Source organism: Lynx rufus, unplaced genomic scaffold, assembly GCF_022079265.1.
Source record: "Lynx rufus isolate CCGP_SWC_20201006 ecotype Redwood Valley unplaced genomic scaffold, mLynRuf1.p SCAF_15, whole genome shotgun sequence".
In the NCBI taxonomy this organism is placed as follows: domain Eukaryota; kingdom Metazoa; phylum Chordata; class Mammalia; order Carnivora; family Felidae; genus Lynx; species Lynx rufus.
The window spans coordinates 42,991,246-43,010,105 of record NW_025814829.1 but is presented as its reverse complement, the minus strand read 5'-3'; the positions used below and the strand labels follow the sequence as shown (position 1 = coordinate 43,010,105).

The following is an 18,860-nucleotide window of genomic DNA, read 5'->3' as shown; positions in this document are numbered from 1 at the left end:
GCAAGAGTTCTGTCGGCATCTATTAGAAATCAGGTATTAGCAGGACTCAGAGGAAACTAATAAATACGTTACCGTTTCACACTGCTGAGTGTTCCCAATACAACATGGGAAATAAATAGGAAGCAATAACCTACTTTCTACCTCGGCATTCGTCTTTTCTCTAAATGCTATAGCACACCCTGGCCTCAACTATCAGGCTCAGGGAAGCAGTTTTTGCCAGAACTACACAGATGGTAATGGTCCGGGATTTGAGAGCTGAGAAAACGGAGGGGGAGGCAGAGCTGTATGGCGGACGGAAAGATGAGGACTAACAACGCTGGCACTGCAGAGCCCCGGACCAGAGCAGGAGCTAAAGCAGACACCAGCCATTCTCTCCTCAGGGAACATGGACAGGAAAACGGAAATAAGGCATCATACCCCAAGGTTCTTGAAACAAGGCAGTTTAATTCTACCTGCCTAGGGATCCATACCTGGTGCTGAACTAGAGGCAGAATTTTCTGTGGCATCCTGTGTCCCTTCGATATTCTCCTTGTTCTCCACCTGTTTCTTCAGCGTTCGGGTCTTAGAAGGAAGTATAGGCAGTCGGGGCAGGTATGGAACAACAGACGAGGAGGAGGCAGCCCTCCCAAGCTCCTCAGCTACCTCTGTGAGGAAGACAAGGGGACTGATCAAAAACAATTTCATGACACAGAAAAGGAGGTTTTTGTTTCAGAAAAGGTATACAACGGAGGAAGAAGCTGGAGAAAAGAGCACTAAAATATACAAATGGAATCACAGAGCATGTACTTTTACGTCTGCCTTCTTTTGCTCAACATTGTGATGGCCGACTCCTCCATGCTGTTGCATGTAGCAGAGGCTCCCTCTCCCAAGTGTGAGCATACCAAATTAACCCATCCTTCTTCTGGCGGATATCTAGGTTGTTTCCAGTTTGGGGCCGGAAACGAATATGCTGCTACCGACACCCTGCTACATGTCTTTTGCTTCAGAATTGTATGTACGTCTGCTGGGTGTATACCTAGGAGCAGGACCGGTGGGTTACAGGGTGCACATCAATTCAGCTTTGCTGGGTCCTCTCAAACTCTCTCCCAAAATGGCTGTAGCAATCTATACTCCCACTAGCCTTGTATCAAAGTTCTGAGTACTCTGCATGCTTGCCAAAGTTTGATATTATCAGGCTTTTTGTTTTTGATTTTAGCCATTCTGGTGTAGGTATGCAGTGGCATCTTACTGTTCTATTCTGGACTTCCCTGATGATGAGTAATGATGGTAAGCATGGATTCATATGCTTTCATATTTTGGATATCCTTGTTTACTGAGTGCTTGTTCAGAGGCTTAATAAAGCAGATTTCTGCACTTAGTTTTTACATTGCACCTTGCACCAAGAAGGAGGGTGGACACATTTCATGTCATGCTGCATTTCATTCATAAAACAAATGAGGCTCCTGAAAAAGCATTCACTGTATCAGTAAGCCTCAGCTCATTCAACGTGGCTATGCGTTTTTGGGGCTTCTGCTGGGGCAAAGACATACTTTACTATTCACCCCTTAACAAAAATGAAGCAAGCAGGACTGATTAAACTGTGAAATATTGTGATTTTTTTTTTTTACAACATTTTGGTGTAACTATTTAAAAAATCAACTCCCCCACAAGAAGGGGCACATGGCATATAACCCAAGTCATGCCAGCGAGACTTTTCTTACGCTGCTGCCTACAGCAGCTGGGAGACAGACGTTAGCTGTGAAGATATGACCTCGAGGAGGCTAGCAACTGTGTCCCATACCTATTGGAAGATTCTGAGGATGAGATCAACCTAGAAGCAAAAGTAAAGTGATACTGGGTGGGAGAGGCTGTGAGAAGGAGGAAGTCCTGAAGCTACTTGATTCTGTGGCTTCTACTGACTCTGAGTTAGCACCATCCCTCCTTTCCCATGGTTTGAGCCAATAAATCCTCCCTTTACTGCTTAAGAAAGTTTGAGTTAGGTTTCCTCCACTCACAACTAACTAATGAATACAACTTTTTAAGGTAGGAACTGTGTCTTAGCTCTGTGTCTTCAGTATATGCTAGCCACAGATTAAATGCTATGATTAATAAAATGTGGATTAAAAGAATCTTAAATTTCTGGTTTAGCAACTCTCAACTGCAGTTAGCTTCAAAAATTGATAATGGTTGATTTTCCATAAGGATATAACATTTTCAAAGGAGACAGAACTATTTAACTAAGGATGCAACAGAAATTAGAAGGCGACACAAAAGCACCAAAGAAATGGAGCCTATGACTTCTACCACTTCAACTCCACACGAAGGAAAGCACACAGAGGAAGAAGAGAGCTGGCCAAGGAGCTGCTCAGTGTGGCCCAAAGGGCTGCCTGTATGCTCTGTGATGTATGTGCACAAGCTTCAGCTTACAAAGGAGTAGGATGAAAATACTTTGCTTTCAACCTCAGTATTTACTTTTCCCTTTGATTTTATCTGAAATGATAAGTCACTAATGGAAGAAGACAAAATTCAACTTGCCTGATTTCCTCTTCTAATATATTGAAACCTGAACTTCAGTAGTGAGCTCTATGTTCAATTAGGAAGGAAAGAAAAAAATCTGAAAAACGTACGAAATTCTGGAGCTATACTGAAAAACCTAGTAAGAACACATAACTAAGAATTCTATGTTTTAGCTCTCTAGGAATAGCTTTACCATATAACAAGTGTTTACTGTTTGACTCTTGCATGTAATTTTAGAAGCACTGTAATACCAAAGCAGGAAACTGCCTGTATGTATGTATGTATGTACCCATACACTTGTTTTTCAGGTAAGAAAAGGGCTCTGTTCATAGCTTAACATGCTCATTTTAAAGTATTCTCCATGTCAACATATTTAAAAATGTCATTTTAAACATTCAATTATAAGCATATAGTAATTAACAGCCCACTGGATTTTTAAATTGTTCTTAATTTTTCAATATTATAAACTATACATCCTTGTAGCTAAATCTTTATTCATACTCTTATTTATTTCCTTAAGATCTACTCCCAGAAAATAACTTTCTGGATATTGGGAGGTTTGTTTGTTTGTTTATTTATTTTGAGAGAGACAGAGAGAGAGGGAGAGCACAAGCAGAGACAGAGAGAGGTAGAGAGAGAGAATGTAGGGCTTGAACTCACGAGCCACAAGACCATAACCTACCTGAGACGAAATCAAGACTCGGACACTTAACCAAGTGAGCCACCCAGATGCCCCCAAATTTCAATATTAAAAATGAGCGAGAGACATACACATTTAAAGAAAGCAAAACAAGAATAACAGAGGCCACGAATTAACTCAGTATCCTGAAATGGAGTCCCAAACTGCAGGAGTCTATAATTTTTGATGTTATTACCACCCCTACCACCACCCATGACTGGCCACCAACAGTGAATCACCAGATTCTCACCTTCAGAAATGCTGGAGTCATGGAACATGGTTTCAAAAGCCTGATGTGTTTCAGCAAAAGACGGCCTGTCGGCAGGGCTCCACTTCCAGCCTATGTAACAAAAGAAGGAACTAATGAAAGCTCTTTATAAATTAACCATCCAGTGGCACACCTGAGAGGGAGTGCTGTGCATCATGGAAACAGCAGAGGCATAGCATGTTCACAGGTGTAGTGAGCCCACATCCTAGGGCTGGTCCTTCCATGTAGCCTTAGCTTCTGTCCTTTCTACTACAGGGATAAAGAGGGGTGGGGAGATGGTTTCTGAAATGGAAAGTTTTCTACTACTGGAAAAATGAAAAAAGTAAAACCTGTCTTCAAACTCATTCTAACCTTAAAATCAGCTATCCATATTCAGAAATATAACAGGCCATCAGAAAGGAGGAACTTAGAGTCCACTTTGACAAAAACAGGACAATAAGGAAAATAACAAGACTTATGCTTAAACACAAATGCAATTTAATTCATTACTCACCTTCCAGCTCTCTCATCTGTAGGAAGTCAGAGGCTTCTGTTTACTCATCAGAGGTTACTTTCAGGTATTCTCCAGAGTCTTTAGGAATCGTTTTTATCTAGTTGAAAGCAGCCTTCCTCTATCTAATCTCCAAACCCAAGTGCTTATTATCCTATTAAATATGCAAGTGGGCCATGGAAAACTATTCTCAGGATTCCAATTAAGACACAATGATTGGTGGAAAACGAAACTGGTGCAGCCACTCTGGGAAAACAGTATGGAGCTCCTCAAAAAATTAAAAATAGAACTACCCTATGACTCAGCAATTGCACTACTAGGTGTTTATCCAAGGGATACAGGTGTGCTGTTTTGAAGGGGCACATGCACCCCAATGTTTATAGTAGCACTATCGACAATAGTCAAAGTATGGAAAGAGCCCAAAAGTCCAATGACGGATGAATGGATGTGGTATATATATATACACAATGGAGTATTACTCGGCAATCAAAAAGAATGGAATCTTGCCATTTGCGACTATGTGGATGGAACTGGACGGTAGTATGCTAAGTGAAATTAGTCAGAGAAAGACAAAAATCATAGGACTTCACTCATATGAGGACTTTAAGAGACAAAACAGATGAACATAAGGGAAAGGAAACAAAAATAATGTAAAAACAGGGAGGGGACAAAAACCTAAGAGACTCTCAAATAGGGAGAACAAACAGGGTTACTGGAGGGGTTGTGGGAGGGGGGATGGGCTAAATGGGGAAGGGGCATTAAGGAATCTATTCCTGAAATCATTGTTGCACTATATGCTAACTAACCTGGATGTTAATTTAAAAAATAAATTAAATAAAAATTAAAAAAAAAAGATACAATGGTTGGGCCTTCTGGGTGGCTGAGTTGGTTAAGCATCTGACTCTTGATTTCGGATCAGGTCACGATATCAAGGTTGTGATATCGACCCCCACATTGATTGGGCTCTGCACTGAGCACAGAGCCTGCTTGGTATTCTCTCTCTCTTCTCTGCCCCTCCTCCCACACTCCCTCCCTCCCTCCCTCCAAGATAGATAGATAGGTAGATAGATAGATACATTCTCTTAAAAAAAAAACCTCAATGGTTTGTCATATATGCCAACTAGCTGATAAATGACCAACTCTTTATATGCCATGAGGTTGGTCACTCTAACAATACTGAGAGGAAAACTATTTCTTAGTATCACTAAGAATCACTGCCTTAACCTTTAAAATCACTGCCTTAACCTTTAAAAATTAAAATTAAAAAAAAAAAAAAAGAAAACCACTCACATGCTCTCATAAGTTCATAAACCTTAGGGGGGCATCCTTCAGGTTGTTCCATTCGATATCCTTTTTCCAGTAGATCATAGACCTGAGACAGGTCAATACCTGGATATGGTGACATTCCATACGTAGCAATTTCCCACAGCAATACCCCAAAAGCTGCATAAGGGATAAAAGAAATAAAAAGCTGAATGTTTCTTCTCTGATTTGTTATTTATTATGTACCATCAGGTAACTTCTCTTTCAAATTCTGCATGACATTCACACTGTTACATTAGTATACTCTTCTAATTCTTCTAGCATTCTGATTCTTACAGCTGAATTTGTCCTTCTAAGATATTTGCCACAAGAATGCTTCAGGTATAACCTCAAGACTTTTATTTAGATCTCCTTTACTGCAGTGAGGGAGAATAAATTATGATCATAAAAAGCCTAGGTCATAACTGAACTACTCTTAGAACAATCTATGATCTATTTAATGAGTTTCAGTTTTTAGATCAGCTAATATTAGGGGAGTAAAATAAAAATGGATTCATTTAAAATCAGAAAAAAAATTACGCTAGAAAAAAAAAAAAACTGCTGGACTTGGTCACAGGTTATTTCTGAGTTTGAGATTCCTGATAAAAAGTCACTTCGTCTCGGCTGCAGATAAAAAGTGACAACTATTTCTGCTGGCCTACAACCCAAATTTCTAGACTTGTTCAGTCCACTGAGCATCCACTAAATCAGAATTCTTTTCAGTGCAACAGAAACAAGATGAGTTACAAGAGCAAATTCTAGATGCAATTCCATCACGCTTCCTTGAAAAGAGAAGGCGACTCTGCGGCATGATACTCTGGAAATAAGCAATAAAATCTAATAAGGAAAACAGGAAACTTTACAGAGAAAGGATCAGTAAAATCCAATGCAGTCCAAGATCTAGACTGTGAGCTCTTTGAAAGGACTTTTTTTTCACTTTCTTCTTTACACTTTTTAAAAGTTTATTTAATTTAAGTAGGCTCCCCCAATGTGGGGCTCGAACCCCTTTCTCTACACTTCTTTCTATGCTAAGTACCTAGCACAATGCCTGGCAGACAGTAGAGATTTAATAAATGCTTGCTGAATGACTGATAAAGGATGGGGGTAAGGCAGAGTTTACTGGTCACATAAAAGAGAAATTCTGAAGAATTAAAGAACATTTATAAAAAAATAAAATGACAGGGGAGCCTGGTAGGCTCAGTCGTTTAAGCTTCCGGCTCTTGATTTCGGCTGAGGTCATGCATGATCTCCCGGTTTGGGAGTTCAAGTCCTGTGTCAGCCTCTGTGCTGTCAGTGTGGAGTCTGCTTAGTATTCTGTCTCTCCCTCTCTTTCCGCCCCACACCTGCATGCAACGTCTCTCTCTCAAAATAAACCTAAAAAAAAAAAAAAAAAAAAAAAAGACACAGAAAAAGTCCCTTCCAAACCTTACCCCAAACGTCAGATTTAATTGAGAAGGTATTGTAGGCAAGACTCTCTGGTGCCGTCCATTTAATAGGAAATTTGGCTCCCGCATGAGCAGTATAGGTGTCTCCAGTCATCAGTCTACTCAAGCCAAAGTCAGCCACTTTTACCACATGGTTTTCTCCCACTAGGCAGTTACGGGCTGCAAGATCTCTGTGGGAAAGAGAACCCTAATGTGATTCCACTCAGTGAGGAAAATGGTCACGAACACATGCTCTATTCTTAGTTCTTTGTGCTACAAGCAGAGTTGATAAGTCTGTGCTGACAGATATGGTAGTATTTTATGATAGCTGCTAACATGATAGAAAGCCACCGATTATCCACCACTTGGAGAGTAGTCATCAAGAGGCAGTTATGTGATACTAGAAGAAAGCAGACTTCAGAAAATGGGTTCCTATTTGTAAGTACACTGGGCTAGGTTTCAGAGGTGAGCAAAGATGCTTTTCTACAAGGCTTTAAGTTCTTAACTGAAGCGGAAAGCTTTTTTTAAAATTAAACCATTAGATGGAGCAAAAGGCTCTTGGATATAATCCTGGGCAAAATAAAGAGCATTCTGTTTTAAGAACGGCAAAGGCTCCTCATTAATACTTTAGCCAGAATACAGTAGGTTTATAAGATGGAAATGATATTATAGCAGGTGGGTCCTGTGAAAGAGAAAATTGCTTTCTTGGGTCATCTGGAAATTCCAGGAAGGTCCTCACATTCTTCTCTTCATTTGCACATCAAGCAAGGTAGCTTCACGGTTAGAAATAACAATGATTGGGCTTTACACACCTATGGATGAAATTCTTCTTCTCTAAATACTCCATTGCAGAAGAGATCTGAGTGGCCATATAGAGCAGTACGACTGCAGTCACTTCGTCTCGGTTGCACTCTCGGAGATAATCAAGCAAGTTGCCGTAGGGCATGTACTCAGTCACGATGTAAAACGGTGGCTCCAAAGTACACACACCTGATAGTTCAAGAACAGAGCTTGTTTTATTAGTATAGATTCAAAAATTCCACACCACTTCGTCAAGAATAGTTGACAAATTTTAAAGTCTAGTTCAGCAGTAATCTTTTCCCTTCTTGCCATCACATTCTCTGAAAGTAACACAGCAAAGGTAAGTTGCTGGTTGAGAAGGGAGTCTCAGCTTCCATTACATCATTCTCTGGAAATCCACATGCATTTGAGCATTTGCCTGTTTGGGCAAAAGCAGAGTTACTTACGTTAATTCCATAAGGGGTCTGGAAGACCAAAATTTCTGGAGTTCTGTATGTGCCCCAGATTCTGAGCCTCACCTGCACACTAACAATGTTTATCTGAAAGTAACAGCAATTGTGTATATGTTGAAAACTGTGTGAGCTCAGCCTGTATAAAGCTTTGTAAAAAGACTGCTTGGGGCGCCTGGGTGGCTCAGTCGGTTGGGCGGCTGACTTCGGCTCAGGTCATGATCTTGCGGTCCGTGAGTTCGAGCCCCGTGTCGGGCTCTGTGCTGACAGCTCAGAGCCTGGAGCCTGTTTCAGATTCTGTGTCTCCCTCTCTCTGACCCTCCCCCATTCATGCTCTGTCTCTCTATCTCAAAAATAAATAAACGTTAAAAAAAAAAAAAAAAAAAAAAAGACTGCTTCCATAGTCAAGGATTTCACTGACCCAGGGTAGATTCCTTACAAAGAATCAACAAGAAGCTGAGGCACCTGCATGGCTCAGTTGGTTAAGCATCTGACTGTTGGTTTTGGCTCAGGTCATGATCCCATGGTTTCGTGAGTTCGAGTGTCACATCAGGCTCTGTGCTGACAGCACGGAGCCTGCCTGGGATTCTCTCTCTCTCCCCACTCTCCCTCTAAATAAATAAATAAATAAATACATACATACATACATACATACATACATACATAATAAAATATATTAATAAATATAAATAAATATAATAAAGTAAAATAAATAAAATACATACATAGATTTTTTTTATTTAAAAAAAAATTTTTTTAACGTTTATTTATTTTTGAGACAGAGAGAGACAGAGCATGAACGGGGGAGGGGCAGAGAGAGCGGGAGACACAGAATCGGAAGCAGGCTCCAGGCTCTGAGCCATCAGCCCAGAGCCCGACGCGGGGCTCGAACTCACGGACTGCGAGATCGTGACCTGAGCTGAAGTCGGACGCCCGACCGACTGAGCCACCCAGGCGCCCCCATATATATATATTTAAGAAAAAAAAAAGAATCAACAAGAAGCTATTTCCTTTGGGACGGTTTGTCTTAACGTGAACACCCAAAGAAACTGGCCCTCCTTCAAAATGGGCAAAGAGTTCAGGCAACAATTTCTTTGTGACCTGAATAGCCATTCTATCACAGCATATATAGCACATTCTGCTTAGCAAGGTAAACTGATGAGTATGGTCACAATTTTTAATTTGCTTCTTTTCAACAGCTTTTCATTTAATGTCTCTACCTTGTAAAAATATTTTGTGACAATGTTTGGTTTGGCATCATTTTGAGTGGTTCTGAACTTGAATCTGGGGCAATTACCACAAGCTGGGCAGTTTTATATATTGTAATCAATCTAGGCCACTCTCTCCTGGGCAATTAAAAAAATTTTTTTATTTAATGTATGTATGTATGTAATCTCTACACCAAACATGGACCTCAAACTCACAACCCCAAGATCAAGAGTCAGATGCTCTACTGAGTCGGCCAGCACCCTGTTCCAGGGCAAATTTTTGTTTTTTAATGTTTATTTTTGAGAGACAGAAGGACAGAGTGTGAGTGGGCAAGGGTCAGGGAGAGAGGGAGATACTGAATCCAAAGCAGGCTGCTCCAGGCTCTGAGCAGTCAGCACAGAGCCCGACATGGGGCTCAAACCCACGAACCGCGGGATCACGACCCAAGCCAAAGTTGTATGCTTAACCAACTGAGCCACCCAGGCGCCCCGCTGGGCAATTTTTAAACACAGTCTGTTGAGTAAAATGACAACTATTTACTGAAGTAGATTTGCACTTGGAGCTTCTGCCATGGTGATTCAAAAGGAGTATGTGGAGACAATGGGGTTGGGAGATGAGCATCGCTAAGGAAACCCAGGGCTCAGAAGCTCTCTCACCTAATAGCTGCACCAGATTAGGGTGCTTGATCTCCTTCATCACTGCAGCTTCTTTCAGGAACTCTTCCACCTCCATGGTATCTTCCTGGAAAAGGGGGGGGGGGGAGAAAACAAAACAAAAAAACAGAAGAGGGACAAATCCCCATTTTAATCATTTGAGTCAACTCACAATCCTAAACCTACAGCTTTAAAAAACTTCTTTCAAAAATACTTTTGAATATTTTAGCATATTAAAGAAATTTTATCAGAACCTAAGAATAGGCTCCAGACACATCCAATTAAGAAACAAAAATGCCCCTAAAATGTATCCAGTATTTGAAACAAAAGTGAAAATTAGCAGGGCAAGCAACAGAATATCATATCCCATATCCCATCACAAGGGAAACATGGCAGACCTGGATGGTAACTCAGTTCTCAGTTTACTTCCTTACACATCTCAGCCTTTGAAACAGGAGACAGAAGGGTTAGCTGTTTACACATTTGTCTTCCTGACACATTCCTTAAGGAGCAATGCACATGTGCAAAGCCATGCATATTGTCTCACACTCACAGTAGGCTTAAGAAATGCTTGCTAACCAGAATGGATTACTACTCATAGCCAGAGCAGCCCTTATAAGTGATATGCCAGAGCTATGGAGGCAAACAGGAGAACCGTCAGAGAACGGAATGAGTGACGACTGTGCAACTGGTTACTAGGATGCTTAAGGAAGACAGCAGCATGAGGAAGATTTCTGGGACTATTAGGAACAAGAAAAAAGGATTTAATCTCATAGAGATGGGAGGAGCATGAGGCAGAAAGCTGAAGGACAGACGAGAGAGCCCATGATTCTTGTACACTGCACCAACAATTCCGTCCAGCAGGGGTCCTTCTCAGGAAGCAAAACAGCTGGTCTTGCCTTTATAACTTCTAATTTGCTCCTAACCTTTCACTAAGACTTACATCAACAGCCTCCAGAGACAAACCTTCCCCACATGTGGGTTTCGCTGTGTTGCAATGAATAATCTGCCCGTGCGTTGTCAGCAATGGCACTAAAGTTAATCATCAATTTGCTGATGTGCTTGGCATCAGTGGGTGGAAAGTGCTCCAAAGCTGAAGAAGGGCATGCTCATATTTCCAAGTGATTCAGCACAAATGTAAAAATGCCTGGAAACTGTAATTCTTAGCAACCCACCTTCAATGTTTTCACAGCAACCGTAAGGCTATATTTCTTCCAGACACCGACATAAACTTCTCCATACTGCCCACCCCCAAGTTTGTGCTTCATGGTAATATCTGTTCGTTCCATTTCCCATTTGTCATGGATGGGGGACACGCCATAGACTGTTGGCTTATTGCACTTGGGCGCTGGGTAATGTAATGTTGTCACCAGCCCATCCGCCACTGTGGAGTGATGATGAACCAGCTCCGCCAGGGTGCTAAAGCGGCTCTCGGCAGTTACATACACCTGAGGAGAAAGGCAGGAGAAAAGCTCCATCAACTTGAAAAGGGTCAGAAAAATTGTTTTCAAAGCCCATTATTTCACTGGTCTGAAGATATAAAGACAGGAGGCTATCTTATTGAGGTAAATTAAATGATGATGGTAAGGAGAAACAGAACTTCAATTTAATCCTCCTTAAACCATTCTTCCTAGGCTTCCTAAATAAGCTCTAGTTTTGGGGGAAAAGCTTCCAACGTATCTTTCTGAATCATCAAGATCATTGGTCTTCAAGTAGTTTTAAGCAACAAGACTGTGAAACCCAAATATGTTAGCAGCAGAGATGCTCTGATTAAAGGAGGCAAGAGGAAACTTGGCCTCCTGTAAAAGGTTATGAAATACCACATCAGAATCTTGCACAGCACCTAACTTGAGAACCACAGAGTTCAATTTTTTTGGTAGGGAGAGAGTATTTAAGTATCTTATAATTTTTACTTAATAAGGATATGTTTTTGAGTATTCAGGCCACTAAAAAAGGGCCACAATAGGGGCAACTGTGTGGCTCAGTTGGTTAAGTGACCAACTTCAGCTCAGGTCATGATCTCACAGTTCCTGAGTTCGAGCCCCACGCTGGGCTCTGTGCTGACAGCTCAGAGCCTGGAGCCTGCTTCGGATTCTGTGTCTCCCTCTCTTTCTGCCCCTCCCCCACTTGCGCTCCGTGTCTGTCTCTCTCTCCCTCTCAAAAAAAAAAAAAACATTAAAAAAAATAAGTTAAAAAAAAGGGCCACAATTTTATTTCAGAGTGGTTAACAAAACAGTAGTTAATTTGTAATAATAAAAGTATAAAAGATGAGTAGTCTTCAAGCCCTATCTTCCAAAGGAGCTTGTTTATAGTTTTTTTTTAAATGAAACTTTTGGTATATATAGAATAATACACAGTATACGCAGAATTGATGATTTTTACAAGGTGAACTCACCCATGTAAACCTCTCCCACACCAAGAATTGTAACACTACCAGCACCCTCCCAAATAAGCTATTCACCCCTTCGAAGATAACCATTCTGCTGACTTCTAGAACACCTTAGATTAGCTCTGTCTGCTTCTGAACTTACACAAATGGAATCATACAACAGGTATTATTGTGTCTGCTTTCTTTCACTCAACTTTTCTTTATTGTGATATAATTTGCATACCATAAAATCCACCGTTTTCAAGGATACAATTCAGTGGTTTTAATATATTCCCAAAGTTGTCCACCCATCACCACTATCTGACTCCATAACACTCCCACCCCCTCACGCCCATCGCTGACAGTCACTAATCCCTTTCACTCAGTTTTCCATGTGTGGCACTCAGCTACGACATAGGTCAACAAACTTTTCTGCAGAGGGCCAGAGAGTAAATATTTCAGGCTTATGGCCATAATGCCTCTGTCACAACTATTAAAAGCTGCCATAACAAGGAGAAAGCAGCCACAGACAACATATAAACAAATGGGTGTGTCTGTATTTCAATACAATTTTATTTACAAAAATAGGCAACTGGTGGGCCCACAGATTTTCTTGAGAGTGTGCACAGCAGTACATTTTTTTGTTGTATGAAATTCTATTTTATGAATATGCCACAATTTACTAATTCATTCTGTTGTTAGACAATGAAGTGTTTCTAACTTGGGGCTATTATAAATAATGCAACTGTGAACATTCTTGTACATGTCTATGTCTTCTATGTCTCCTATGTCTACAACACATGCACTCATTTCTGTAAACCAGAAGCAAAGCTGCTAGGTCTCTCCCACATTTCCACTCATCTGGTTCTATTTGGTTTCATCAAGAGACAGTAGGTCTGTGCGGTGAAAAAGAGAATTAATCATTATTTCCTACTTTGTAACAGCCATTATGTTTTAAGGAAATTATTTCATTTAATCCTCACGATGACCCAATAAAGTGCAATGAGAAACAGGCTTATGTAAGGTCACAAAGTTAGTAAATAGACATGCTGGAGTTACGCACCAAACCAGGTCTGCCTGCTCCAAAGCCTGGGCTTTCCCCTACTCTGCATATCACACAGAGGGAAAGAGCAGAACAAATGATTCCATATAAATTTACTGTTCAGCAGAACTGACACAAAGGCAGGCCTCACAGTTTATGAAGTAAAACAGTTCCACTCCTAAGACAGCCACCCTGAAACGACTGGTCTTCCCAACGTGCACTCTGCTCAATGACTGACCTATTTCTATCAACACACATTCATACTCAGTCTCCGTCTCAGAAGCCCAGATTCTTACTTTGTGAACTTTGTGGCAGAGATTATTACAATTTTCAAAGACAGAAGGCTTAATCTAGCAATTCTGTACAACACACTGGATGTATATGTATATATCCGTACACTGGTGGTGATTAGAACAGCTAACTTAAATAGCAGTTTCTTCCATTCACCTTCAAATCTCTCATTAAACTATTGATATAATAGTGGTTTTCATTTCCATTACCATATTCTTATGTGCAAGCTCTAATGTGCCAAACAGCCCAAATTCACATCAGTGATTATTTTATTTCATATGAGTCATAAAAACTTATTTTTTAGTTTAGTGTTTTTTCTAAAGAACAGCCCATCCACGCCCAAGGTGGTACCGGCCAGTCTTACCTTGCCGTCTGTGGTGGTGTTGATCCTGTAGTGATACACACGGCCCTCGTACCTGAGCGAGATGGACAGCTGCCCAGGGCTGCTCTCACTCTCCCGCACCAGGAAGCTGCCATTGATCAGACTGCTGAGCAGGTACTCCGCAGCGCTGCGCGACACGGGCCCATGGTACCAGGAGTGTTTTTCCAAGCTGTTCACTGGGGTGATGTAGTTGCTTGGCACCCAACCTTGGCCATTCTTAGAGCGAACTTCACTCCACTCACCATTCTGGTTGTAACCAAGGACTCGTAGCTTTTCACCTGGCCATGACATCATCAGAGAAGAGAAGAGAAGAGAAGAGAAGAGAAGAGAAGAGAAGAGAAGAGAAGAGAAGAGAAGAGAAGAGAAGAGAAGAGAAGAGAAGAGAAGAGAAGAGAAGAGAAGAGAAGAGAAGAGAAGAGAAGAGAAGAGAAGAGAAGAGAAAAGACAAGAGAACTTAACTTCAAATATCAGCAGTCTATTATCAAACTCTGAACTCTGTGAAAAATCAATCAGGAAATTTTACGCCAACATTTAAAAAAAAAATAATGAAAACAAACTTGGCTGCTCATCATATCCTGATTGATCTCTTTAGCTTGTGGCTTAAAGACAAGCAGCACAGTTAGAAATAACCTTCTGGTATTTACTAAAGGTTTTTACACCAACTAAAAAATGCCATTAGGAAACTCCACGTGTGGTATAGTATGGTGGCAAACAAACACAGAAAGGTTCCCAATCCATAAACACAGAGAATACACTGCTGATTGCCAGAGGGGAGAGGGTGGGGCATTGTGCAAAATGGGTGAAGGGGAGTGGGAGATACAGGCTTCCCTACAGAGAATAAACAAGTCACAGGGATAGATGGTACAGCACAGAGAATACAGTCAGTGGCATCGTAATAGAGTTGTGTGGTGACAGATGGTAGCTACACTTGTGGTGAGCACAACAAATAGAGCAAATCGCAGTGTTGTACACCTGGAAGTAATGCAGTATCGTGTGTCAACTATACTTGAATTAAAAAAAGACAGGTTATTCTGGAAAATGACACAGTCTCACCCTTCAAAGAAAAGTTCATTTTTCTCAAAACAGTTTGTCAAGGAATGTATCTTATATATGGTTCAATGTTAACAACAATCAAGGATTAGGGATGAGAAATGTGAAATACAAAGTCACTCTGAAATTTCAGTTGGCACCAAAGCAGCAAGACCATCTACGTAAGAAACAAAAAACAACAAAACAAAATAGAAGCACAAACCACAGAGCTTTCTGTTTTCAGGAAAAAAAACTGCTTGGGGGGCAGGCGGGCGGTTAGGACTCCCAAAGCACAATCTTTTCTAGGACTCAAGTTTTACCAGTTATAGTTTCCCAACTTCCCTCCCATTCCTTATGAAGATGAGTCAGTCCTACTCATTCCTCTAAAATTAGTGTGTGGGAAAGGAAGCCGCCACTGAAGCCAGAACCCAAGACAAGTTATTCAGAATGTCTTTGCTGTCAACATCAGTGTCCTTAATTTCTCTATTAAAGTTGTGAACCTCAGCTTTAAACTCCCTAATATACATTTTGCCCCTAAACTTACAGCTCAGACAAAACAGGAAAGGTGAAAGAGAGATCATGCACATGGCCCACTAGTTATCAGGCAAAGGCCACTGAGGAAACACTCAAAATCATTATTCTGGCAGTCACTGAACATTTTCAGCAGCCCACAGAAACGTCTACCATAGGATAACTTTATTAGCTCCTATGATCTCATCTTTGACCTGGATGTGACATTCAATGACAAAAACAGGAGTATGTACTCATAAAATATACATATGTACACATGAGTAGATAGGAGCATGTGGTGTGGTGGTGGGAATGCACAGATAAATACTCACCAACCATATCTGCAGGTAAAAAACCTCAGTGCTCCTAGAAAAGCTAAAGAGAACTTGTTCCTCTATAACTGTTCTCTATTGTACCACAAGAACTAGAAACGTAAAGAATTAGTATATTACTGTTGCTTCCTTACAAATAACTGCTAACGGTGGGTCATCATTAGCAGGATACAGTCAAAAACCCTGTTTTTGTCTATTTTCCTCACTTTTAGAAGTTAGGAGGGGAATTTTCTACTCTGGAAGTTTTGAGCACCAGGGAAATTGACGATAGGACTAGTGGGGATGTAAACATGAGCTCTACTGACAGAGGAATGCTGGGAGAACTGTTTATTTATTTCAAGCAAAAAACAATATTCAAAGGAGGAACTATAATAAATTGTCATTATTTTATTTTTAAAATGTATTTTCTTCTCCTTTAAAATATAAAATAGCTTTAGCATGACATCATTTTATATTAATAAGAACCTGATAGAAAAATCTGGCTTCTCATGGGTTTCATGAGAAATCCCTGTTTGCCATGAGATAACAAGAATCCCACCCCCTGAGCTGCACTCTAGCGATTGCCATAACTGGTAACTGAGGAGTCAACAGACTTTCTTTATCGATGTTTCCTTGGTGACTGAACTATCTTAGAAAAACCTCACATGAAAAGTCTATCTAGAAAGAATGTTCTGAGTCACTGCTTCACCAACTTCTCCACTGAAGTATCCATAAAGGTAAAAAAAAGTGTGTTGTAGCCTGAAGAGACTACTGCACAGTATAAAATTCTTTGAAATCCTTTGTTTTACCCTAAAAGTTCATGTAAAAGTTTCCCCCCATGCATAAACCTCATACACACAGAAATATTATCACCATCCCTTCCCCAAAAACTACCTAAAGTCTTCAAGTAACTTGACACTAGATCACCCACTTTACTTTTTCTATGCCTCTAAAGCCTCCTGGCACAGATAAATGTGCCCTTACACCCACTCAGGGACACATCTATATCCCAGGTTTGAGTTAAGGGTTTCTTTTGCTTTTGGTTAATCTGACCATTTTAATCAATTTAAAAAACTGATGCATGTAAGTTTTATGAAAGGGTAACATTCCCTGAGTGGAGGTCTGCCTTAATCTGGTTTATTCACTCCCATTTAAAATTTTATTATCAACCTTACAAATAAAAACTGTATGTCTGGCAAATTAACGTTTAAATTAGTTTCATTTAAGTTAAAAATTATCCTTGGGGCATCTGGGTAGCTCAGTCAATTCAGTGTCTGACTTTGGCTCTGGTCATGATCTTGTGGTTCGTGGGTTTGAGCCTGTGCTGACAGCTCAGAGCCTGGAGCCTGCTTCAGATTCTGTGTTTCCCTCTCTCTCTGCCCCTCCCCTGCTCATGCTCTTTCTCAATAATAAATAAACATTAAAAAAAAATTATCCTGAAATATATTTTTTCCCAGTAGGAGGCTTTCATAAATTCAGAAGAACAAGCTTAGGTAGATTAGTAATCTAATTCATGTACACAATAAGAATGTCCCATGCTTTTTTTTACTTTTTTGTAATTTTTTTGTATTTTTATTATTTTTTATTTTTTAAAGTAATCTCTACACCCAACGTGGGGCTCACTCACAACTCCAAGATTAAAAGTCACATGCTCTACCCACTGAGTCCCAAGCACCTCTCTTTCTCATAGAAGGTCCATATTTTCTGTCCTTATTCAAAAAACTAATAATGAATGATTTTACTTAGTCATGTTCTTAGCGCTCCCTTTTATATACTTTCTACTAAAATAAATGACTATTCTCTTGAGAGTATTACTGTAATAGAAATCCTTCCTACTATTCCTTTCACTAGCCCATATAAACACAAATGAGAGATTTGTCTAGGCCAGTGCTACTCAAAGCAGGTCCACAATAAAATATGACACTTGTGCTGGAATGTGAATCCCTGGACTACTTCCTTCTTGTTCAAAGTCTTGCTTTTGCACCTAGGTGGCTCAGTAGGTTAAGCGTCCGAATTCGGCTCAGGTCATGGTCTCACAGTTCGTGGGTTCGATATCAGGTCGGGCTCTGTGCTGACAGCTTGGAGCCTGGAGCCTGCTTCAGATTCTGTGTCTTCCTCTCTCTATGCCCCTCTCTTGCTTGCACTCTGTCTCTCTTTCAAAAATAAAATAAACATGGAAAGGAAGGGGAAGGGAAAGGGGAAAGGAAGGAAAGTCTTGCTCCAAAACCAGAAAATGTCAGCTGAACTAAATAATATGTAGTATACTTAGTGACACAGTTGGCTTACATATCGGGACCAAGTTCTTAATCTTAACAATGTGGACTGGTAATGAACTATTCTCAGGTAAGCAGTCAGCCCACGGACCACACTTTGAGTAGCACCAGGCTCCGGCAACATGACTCATCTTAGCCACAGTTCAAACAGAAGAGATGTATAGTAAACCTAGTGCCACCTAAGACGAATGCTGCATATTACATATAGAACTGAATTCTGAGAATGAGAAAAGTTTATGTATATACCACATGGTGCTTTTTCTTTCTTTCTTTCTTTTTTAATGTTTATTTATTTTAGAGACAGAGAGAGCACAAGTGGAGGAGGGGCAGAGAGAGCCAGAGACAAAATCTGAAGCAGGCTGCAGGCTCTGACCTGTCAGCACAGAGCCTGATGCGGGGCTCGAACCCACAAACCGTGAGATCATGACCTGAGCCGAAGTTGGATGCTTAACCGACTGAGCCACCCAGGCGCCCCTACATGGTGCTTTTTCTAAAGTACCTTATCTCCGCTTCTCATTAATAAACCCTATAAAGTAGACAAAGTGACATTATCCCATATACAGGCTTAAACAAATAAACAAGCCAGTGAACCAAAAATATCTGGGCCTAAATCACCTAATTTTAGTCAGAGGCAGAATCTAGAACAGACCCCTTTATTTCTTAAGCACTAATGAAAACTGAAGAGTGAGGAGATGTTACACAGAAGCTCACCTTTAGTGATGCTGAGTGTATTATCACCACTTGCCACAAAATCATAAAGTGCAACAAAGAGATTAGGGTCACTCTCAGTGGCTCCAAGTAAGTTCTCCTTGGAGCTCCACCTGATGGCTTCATTCAGTGCCTGGGGTTCAACATCACAACCATAGGGGCGGTGCAAGGCTTC

At 40.6% G+C, this 18,860-nt stretch overlaps 1 protein-coding gene across 5 annotated transcripts in view; it reads right to left on the bottom strand.

The window, feature by feature from the left end:
* Window positions 1-18,860, bottom strand: part of ABL2 (ABL proto-oncogene 2, non-receptor tyrosine kinase) — a 108,037-nt gene that overhangs the window by 5,241 nt on the left and 83,936 nt on the right. For all 5 annotated transcript variants that reach the window (XM_047076931.1, XM_047076933.1, XM_047076932.1 and 2 more), the window contains 9 exons: window positions 18,689-18,859; window positions 13,837-14,132; window positions 10,947-11,219; window positions 9,775-9,859; window positions 7,472-7,649; window positions 6,666-6,850; window positions 5,224-5,376; window positions 3,426-3,515; window positions 471-644 (listed from right to left, as the gene is read on the bottom strand). In XM_047076931.1, coding sequence (XP_046932887.1) covers window positions 471-644; window positions 3,426-3,515; window positions 5,224-5,376; window positions 6,666-6,850; window positions 7,472-7,649; window positions 9,775-9,859; window positions 10,947-11,219; window positions 13,837-14,132; window positions 18,689-18,859 — 1,605 coding nt within the window. The remainder of the gene's footprint in view (window positions 1-470; window positions 645-3,425; window positions 3,516-5,223; window positions 5,377-6,665; window positions 6,851-7,471; window positions 7,650-9,774; window positions 9,860-10,946; window positions 11,220-13,836; window positions 14,133-18,688; window position 18,860) is intronic.